This window comes from Anarrhichthys ocellatus, unplaced genomic scaffold (genome assembly GCF_004355925.1).
Source record: "Anarrhichthys ocellatus isolate YVR2014 unplaced genomic scaffold, GSC_Weel_1.0 scaffold98, whole genome shotgun sequence".
Classification (NCBI taxonomy): domain Eukaryota; kingdom Metazoa; phylum Chordata; class Actinopteri; order Perciformes; family Anarhichadidae; genus Anarrhichthys; species Anarrhichthys ocellatus.
This window is the reverse complement of record NW_022280128.1, coordinates 797,856-806,497: the sequence shown is the minus strand read 5'-3', so window position 1 is coordinate 806,497 and position 8,642 is coordinate 797,856. Positions and strand designations below refer to the sequence as shown.

The following is an 8,642-nucleotide window of genomic DNA, read 5'->3' as shown; positions in this document are numbered from 1 at the left end:
CAAATAGAGACTTGTCATTGGACGGCATCAACATACACATTTGCCAGCAATCATCATTGCATATTTGTGACAAAAATAACGAAGAGATTCAGAAATTATTCTTTAAAAAAAAATGTTCATATAGTCTATGTAAAATAAGCAAAATATTTTGTTATATGTTTTCTATTTATAAAATCAAAAATGGAAACCATGACCGAGATGGGTTTGCTAATTGAAGGCAGTGTATTCTCTATATAACACGTGGCATTCAGTCGCAGCACCAGCGATATCTTTGTTAGCATGCATTTCTTTTCGGTGACGTCAATCTGATATCATTTAAATTCCCTGTTTGCATATATGACGTGTAATGTGTCCCTCTTGTTCAATGAACAGGTCAGACTGAGTGAATCTGTCCTCAGCGCACAAACATCAACGCCTCTCCTCGAAGAAACAAAACCAAACGTGTTGCTGATGTTTCATTTATATTTTAATGAATATTCGTTGTCCTTTTACGTAGAATTTGCTTATTTTTGCAAAATGAAAAAAAAAAAGAAAACACAAACGTCGGCATATTTGTTCATAACAGCTGTGAGGTGATGCTGCGCTCAGCCTCGGCCTCTCCATATTTCTAGTCTCCACGTGTTCCCCCTGCGGACGGCTGAGCGCAATGAATAATGTTACAACGGTGAGGGGGGTACCAGAGTTACAACATTTAATATCCACTAAAATGTCACACATAACATTACGATATATTCAGACACGTCAGTCAGTCCTCCCTTTGGCGTGCGTAACGTCACAACAACTTAAATTAAATATAAATAGCGGACACCAAGTCAATAATACAAATGTAGATTATGTACAACTGTGCAACATGGCAACACGTTTCATCACACCACCACCAGCATGCCGTCCAGTCCACGCCACCTCCCGCTATCGGTCCACACACGCGCGCGCACACGTGTCCGCGGTATTATCAGCTGTCCGAGTCCACGTCGCTTTTAGCCTCGTGGGTTTTCTCCGCGGACGTTTTGGTGGTTTTGTTCCATTTCTGAGAGCTCTCTGATTCCTCTGATGAAGATCTTTTCTGCCTCCTCCACTTCGCGCGTCTGTTTTTGAACCAAACCTACGTGATAAAAAGCACAGTTTTAACATCTAAGCCTAAAGGACTTTCTTCTTTTCGTTACTTTTATTTCGAACCTTTCGAACCTCTGTCACCATTTCACTCAGAGATTCCTGCGTCTCCTTCAACATGAATACCAAACGTCGCCTCTCGTTTCCCCACAGCCTTCAGCCTTTTCCCTTTATTCCACAGAAGCCTAACACATGTGTTCGTTCTTTTATTGTATATTGATTACCTGTATTATGTAGTGTGTTGATATGTGGACGTTTCTCTGTAATGTTTCACTGTCAAGCCGCTTTTAATTATAGGCGGCAAATTACACATTTGCGTCAACGGCATTTACATGCGTTAATGTCTTAATTAATAATATATTCATCTATTTACAGACTACTGTAATGTAAAAAAATATTCATATCGTGATGTCACCTGCGACAAGACTGGCGTTGTGTGATTTAAAAAAATGTATTTTCGCCTTAAAATAAGGGACCCGTAACATTCTGCTGAGTTGTGTTACTTCGATTAATACTAATAATAAGAGAAATAATGATCATTAGAAGTAGTAGTAGATTTATTTGTATTATTATTATTATTAAGTTGGTTAATGTATATCCTGGTTTTCTACAGTAAATGTCTGTTGTTTTTTTATTCACACCAAAACATGTTGAACCAAAGAAAAATAATAAAAAAATACACTAAAAAAATAAAAATAAAACACATATACCACTGTAATATCTCACGTTCATGATGAGCTAAATAACCCTGTACTTATTTTAAAGCAAGCTAAATTACGTTACCTCCTTTTTCCGTTTCTTTTTTAGATGCACAATAGGCCGTTCAACGACACAGAAAATCCTGCATAATAAATCAAATATATTGGTTACGGACTACAATGAGACACACAATATGAATATTAATAGTAATGTCTGTGTTACTGTAATAACCTGCTCATTTTACATTAAACTAAACTAAACTCTAAATTGAGAGCAGGTGAATGTTGTTCTGCCTGTTTTGAACCCAAAACTCCCAGACTGTAAATGATTCTAAGAAGCCTCTGACCTCGACCTTCTCCTCCCGGAGGTGGACCTTGCGGGCCAGCTGCTCCCGGGTGCCGACGTCCGGGTACTTAGTCTCCTGGAAGAGGCCTTCCAGGGCCTCCAGCTGCTCGTCGGTGAAGATGGTGCGGTGCCGCCGCTTCCTGCGGCAGTGCAGCTGGTTGAGTAGTTGCAGCTCGGTCCGCGACAGGCTGCCCATGTTCATGTAGGACATCATCTGGTGCGGGACCGGAGAGATCAGCACCGAGCCCGGGCTGTCGTAGCCTGCACGGCGGGTAGGACGGAGAGACACATCACACAGTTGTAATATCTGGAGCAATCAAATTCCCGCAGCGTGTACATTTACAGAAACAGTGCTCTCAAGTAATGCGGCTCATTGGAAACTCTGGCCTCGGCTGTGTACGCAGGTTACAGCTGGTGCGTAAAATAACAGAAATGTGACACTTAAGCCTGGTCTCCTTTTATGCACGTGAATAGTGTTGCTCGTGCATTAAAAACCACAAACTCTGTTTTTCTCAAACTGAGCTGACCATTTGAAACAATCTTTTCTTTCGAATACACGAGTTTGTTAAGTTCATGCGTAAAGCAGCAGTTTGGAAACGGCTCAGTGGCATCGATCCTGCACACGAACAGCACTGGGCTCATCAAACGAACGAGATCATTTCATCACACATGCATTTGACATCACATTAGAATATCTTCGAGTATTTGGTGTCGGTTGTGTGGAAGTGCAGATTTGAGTTCATGCGTAAACTAACGTTGCAATTGTTTTGGGCATAAAATCTGAAATATTTATATATTGTGTGTTTTCGAACTATGTCGTAGAAACACTAATTTAAGGACATCCTCAAAAAGCACACTTTTAAAAATACTACATACAGAAATATTGTCTTCTATTTGTGGATCATTTGTGTGAGACCCGGTGCAATGACTAAACCTCAACTATTTCTTTTCTCGTTGATCTGGAAATAATAAGAGAAAAAAGAGCAATATGCATTTAAAACATATACAAATAATTATTTGTGTGGAATTATGTGTTGATCTCTTAAATTAGCAGTTCCACGCCAAAATTGAAGTTGGTCAAATTATGAAGAAAGGGAGACTTTGGTTGTCCTACCTGCCGGGATGCACGGGCACTGCTGCGGGCTGAGGCCGGGCACTGAGCCGCAGCACGGCGGCGCTCCTCCGGCGCCCTGGACGTGCAGCTGTCCGTAGTAGTAGCCGTTATATCCTATCCTGGTCCCGTTCACGGACTGAACGCCGGGGGGAGAAGTAGCGCATGTGGCCGAGTACAGTCCGTTGTAGTCGGTGTAGATAGAGTCCGTGAGGCCGGCGGACAGCACCACCGGGCCGCTCCGGTGCAGCAGCAGCGGCTCCTTGCAGCTCGGCCGGCCGGACAGGATGCTGTCTATGCTGAACATCCCGGCGGGCATCACACCGGTGCGCGGCGGGCTCGGAAACGGGTAAAAACTCGGTGGAAGTGAAAGTTGCTCCGTGAAAGAAAAGGTCCGGACTGGAAGAACTCCGTGAGGAAAGTTCTCCTAAAACTGCGTCATGGTGACTCTTTTCTTCCCTGCGCGAGCTTCGTCTCGAGGATATGGACTTCTGGTTTGAAATGGACCTGTTGAGAGCAGGGCTGCTTTTATACGCCGCTGACGTCACGGCGGAGCGGCTGCTCTGGGTTCAGCTGCCGCAACTCGCGGCGTGAACGGCCGCACATCTGTGTATTGAGAATTAATTAAATTAAGATAATCCGCACTGTTTGCAGACTTTTGGAAAAACTCCGTTGCTGGGTCACAGAGTAATCCGATTATTTCCTTGTCAGCGAAGGCATCACAATCTATGGAACACATTTACATTAGTGTTTACAGTAAGGGGGTTCATTCATGAAGTCAGAGTCAACCTCAAAACCGACACCTTAGAAACCTTTATTTATCAGTTCATAATATTGAAAATTAAACTGGACCAAAGGGTTACAGAATGTTTTTAAAATCGTTGATAAGAAATAGTAAATAAATAAGAGGTCAACTCTGCTGAACATGATATCAAGCTACGGCAAAACCACAGCACGCAGGCAACTTTGCACGTGTCAAGTTATTATTATTATTTCAAGGTAATATTAATAATAATTTACCAATTTCAAATAGACAAATTCAGCCTTCACAAAAACTCAATGCATGTTTTGCTTATTTTATTCAGATTCATTCATTTGTTGATACGTGCTATGAGGTGATGTATGTGTGGAATCATGCCTTATTGTCATCATTATTATGAAATGATGATTTATTATTAATGTAGTATTCGTATAAACACTCCCAAGGCACACACGATTCCTAAATTAATAAAATAACCTCTCAACCTGTAGATACACGCGTGCGTACCGGCGCGGTACAACTGTAATCAAGGCTTTTTATTTGTTTTATTTCCTCTCCCTATATGAGTAAATGAATAATAACCATATTTCCATGTCAGACAGAAGCCGCTGTGCATTATATCTGGGACTCATCTCATTATCCACCCTCCACTCGCTTCTCCGCGGGGAGCAGATCAGCGCGTTTTCCTTCCCCAGGCAGCGGCTCTGTCTGCGGGGTGACAAACGCCGAACATTTCCCCCCCCGACCGGGATAAGATAACGGCCCATTATCGCCTCCATTCAGCCTGGGAAACAGAGTACTTATTGCATATTTACACGCGAATCAACATATGCGCTGAGTGCTGGTGTTTGTCTGTGTGTTTGGGGGGTGATGCTGTGGAGGAACGTGGATTCCCGGTTCAGACCCTTAATGGGACTCGCTGATTGCATTTAACGCTCAATGTGGTCTTAACGCATGCTCATGTCGGGCCGACATATAAGTTTGTGATTTGAAAATGTGCCGGTGAGATAAGGGAGATGATTAGAGGTCAGTTTGGTGCTTCATTCTCCTCCATAATGCGGTAAAGACACTGATTTCAATCATCTCCGCAGATGAGTTCCGCGGACTTGTTTCCTCGCGCACGCAAATATGAATAATGTTCATTATTTTACGTTAAAAATGTGGATGATAATAAACGTCAGCCTACACACACTGCTGAAACCAAATTATGCAGAATATTGTCTGAGAGAAAAAGTTTTTAACATATTTCATATTATGATATGTGATTCATATGTGACTCATATTTTTTTAAATTTGGGACTTCAGATATTAAATCAGTCAAGAATCATCTATCATATGCTGTATATGATAGAAAACAAGCATACGCATTAGCAGTTATATTACAACATACATATGATCCTTTGTCTCTTTATGTAATAATTCAATATCTCTTTTTTAAAATTCATTCTTTCGGTGGAACGTCAGACGGAAAAACAGAGATGGGTATCACATTCCCTGCACTGAGCCATGTGTTTACTAATGATATTTATAAGGCTGTATATGTGTCACTTTCTTCTATTTCCTCACGCGCACCCTGTTCCAGCACATTGGATCATTAAGAAGCGTCTTCATTCTATTAGGATCATGAATGTGTGCTTACCGTGTGCGTTGGCTCCAGAGTGGTGAAACTAGAAGTGCCTCTTAAAAAGAACCTGATTGGTGGATCCAGTCCCCTCACAGACCTGAACCACTCCAGCAGGTTCCTGTTGCCCCTTCAGACCATAAAGTGGACCAGCTGTTGTCCATTATCACCTGTGAGTGTTTTGTGAGTTTGTCCCAACTGAACTACGCTGTCACAAGGCAGCAAATGGAAAATGACAATTTAGAAATTCCTATAGAAATAAAAGCTGTGTTAAAGCTTGTGCTTCCTGAAATGTTGCTCCCAATCCAAAATGCAATATTGTATTGCTTCATGACAAACATGTCATCAGATGTTTAGTTTAGAAATTGAAATATTTATAAATCCACCATTGTAGATTTTCAGGGTCAGGTTATAGGGTGTGAGGCTCAGAAAGATGTTCGATGTTCAGTGTCAGCAGCTGCAGCCCTCAGCTTATTGCACACACCTTTCTAGTAATATGGAAAGCAAAACAGGATTATTAGATTTAAACTTTAAATTTTCTTTCTGCATTCCAGCTCAAATCAATTACAGATGGGTAAAAATGATTTTATTTTGCGTGTAAAAGGACACATGGATGAGTTTTTCTGCTCTCCTGCATGCATGACAATCTGACAGAAGCCCTGCTTGTTGCTGCCTTTTGATATGGAAACATGTTCCTCTTCTGTAATACAGTCACACTGTGATTCCAGCCCAGTGGAGAGTGGGAGAGAGGCCATATGCTGTTATTATTTCCACATTTATTTCTATATTTCTACCTCCAAGTGGCAGTGAAAGGAGCGAGTCCAAAGGGATTGCTAAAAAAGCAAAAACGTCCATTTGTAAAATAAAAGCTGTGGGGAAAAGCGCAGTGAAGGCGGCACTTATAGGTGAATAGAAGCGTCAATCAGGCTGCTGATGGAGGCTGAAGACTCGCAGAGCCACAATAGCGGATGCATCTTTATATATCAGCCCTGATCTGTAAAACCTGGTTAAACACGGCAAGTAAAACAGGAAGACTTGGTAATGCATCCGTCCAAAAGGGGATAAATACATGCTTTTCACTCTGATGTCTTTGTACATTGGACTGCAGGAGAAAGGAGCATCTGAATAATTGACATAATCACAACATCAGACAGACAGACAGACAGATAATTAGAAAGTATTGAATTTATTTTAGTGTTGGAAAATGTGACAGAAATTGTCAAGCACGACACCCGCTAATTATGACGGTCCATCAAGAACTTCATTGGAAGCATGCTGAGACGGTTAAGGACAAAGGACGTAGGATGTATGGTCGAGGTGGGAAAGGTTCAAATGTGTGCATCTGGCAGGCTTTTACATCATTATTGGTCAACTCAAGCTGGAGGCTGCCACTCAAGAAAGACTTTGACATTCTCTGATTCCCCTGAACCCTGTGGCCCTTTCAGGTAAAACACCTTAAACACCTTCTTCTGCCAGTGGTCCATGGTGTTCCACTGTGAGCTAATGTGGTTTACATATGTGTTAGCTTTTCATATTATTATTCTTATAATGATTTGAATTTGTCACTATCATCATTACTATTAACATCACTATTCCTTTTTACTGTTACTGTCACTGTTGCTGTTTGGACTGTTTCTTAGAATCAGAGGGACGTTAAAAGCTGGAAACTGAAGCTAAATAAATGAAGTGGATGTTTGTGATGGGAGTGGAGGTCACAGTAGACATAACTGGACTGCATGTGAAGAATGCAAGTGTGTATTTGAGGGCCTCCTGTTCGTGTTTAGTAAAGTGTGTGAATGTGAGTGATAGACACTTACACAGATACACATGCAGGCTGGTGCGGTGCCAGACAGGCCTGTGTGTGTGTGTGTGTGTGTGTGTGTGTATTTACTTCCTGTGTATTTGAAAGGAGACACATAGAGCTCTATTAATAGACCTCTTTCAATCCCACATAAGCAGTTCGTCTTTCTGTACTTGTGAGAACCCCCATAGACATAATGCATTGCCAAACCCCTAAAATGTCCTCATGGTTTAAAACTAAAACTGGCCCTCATAAATACAGCAATACTCAAAACAAAGGCCTCCTAGGTATTTTTTTACGTTGTTTATTTATATTGTTGAGGAGAACGTGTACATGAAGAGTTTGCTATATTTTACTGTTCATTTTATGTGTTGTATTTGTTTTATTTATACTTCCAAATAAAAAACATACATATCCATATGTATTGTTCGTGTCAGGTCCTCTTTGCTGGATAAGTCCGTGGTTGCGTTCAATATCTGCGATGAAACCCATGTGTTCCTCAAAGCCGTTTGCTACAGTTCAAGGAGACGAATCCTCCTCCGCTGCCCCATGAAGAGCGTCTGGTTCTCCAACCACAAAGTGCCTGTAACCCCAACCACACGTTTAATGTCTGCCTTCATACATCAAAGGGCGTGAATCACAAAATGTAGTTATTGTCCAGCAGTCGTGTACTTCACACATGAGGTTCAAGTGAGTTGTAAACGCAATAACCCTCGCACAGAAAGGCCTCCGCTCGCTGGGAAACAAGTGGCAGTGAGGAGCGGCGCTTCTTTCTAATGCCTTTCATGCCTCTTCAATGAGACTCAGAGTTCCTCAGGACGAAATCCACTTTTTCCTGAGCAAGCTGCCACGACGCGTTGGGAGTGAGAACGGGCTGTCCAGACTGTAACAAACTGTTATACTGTAACAAATCAATAATAATACGTTCACTTTATGATGTGTTCAGGTTTGGTTAGGATGGGGTCCAACACCTAGAGGTTTGGTGAAAGATCTTGTTATGAGTTGAAATAAGTACTTTGATTAAGTCAAGGGAACACTTGTCGTCAAGGTTACAGTCGACCGTGGTCATGGTTAAAAAAACAAACAAAAGCAAGAAACGTCAAACGAACAGCAGCCTCCGCTTTTAAATTCTCTCATCATCTGTCTCAGTTGCGAGTAAAATGTCGTCAGTGCAATTAGAAATAACTGGCTACAA

At 41.7% G+C, this 8,642-nt stretch overlaps 1 protein-coding gene across 1 annotated transcript; it reads right to left on the bottom strand.

Annotated features, from left to right (window-relative positions):
- Window positions 1-774: 774 nt before the first annotated feature.
- Window positions 775-3,733, bottom strand: gsc (goosecoid). The gene is made up of 3 exons (XM_031875877.1): window positions 3,269-3,733; window positions 2,156-2,415; window positions 775-1,102 (listed from the first exon to the last, which is right to left on the bottom strand). Exons 1-3 carry the CDS (start codon window positions 3,582-3,584, stop codon window positions 953-955), a joined length of 726 nt encoding a protein of 241 aa, XP_031731737.1. The 5' UTR covers window positions 3,585-3,733; the 3' UTR covers window positions 775-952.
- Window positions 3,734-8,642: the final 4,909 nt, after the last annotated feature.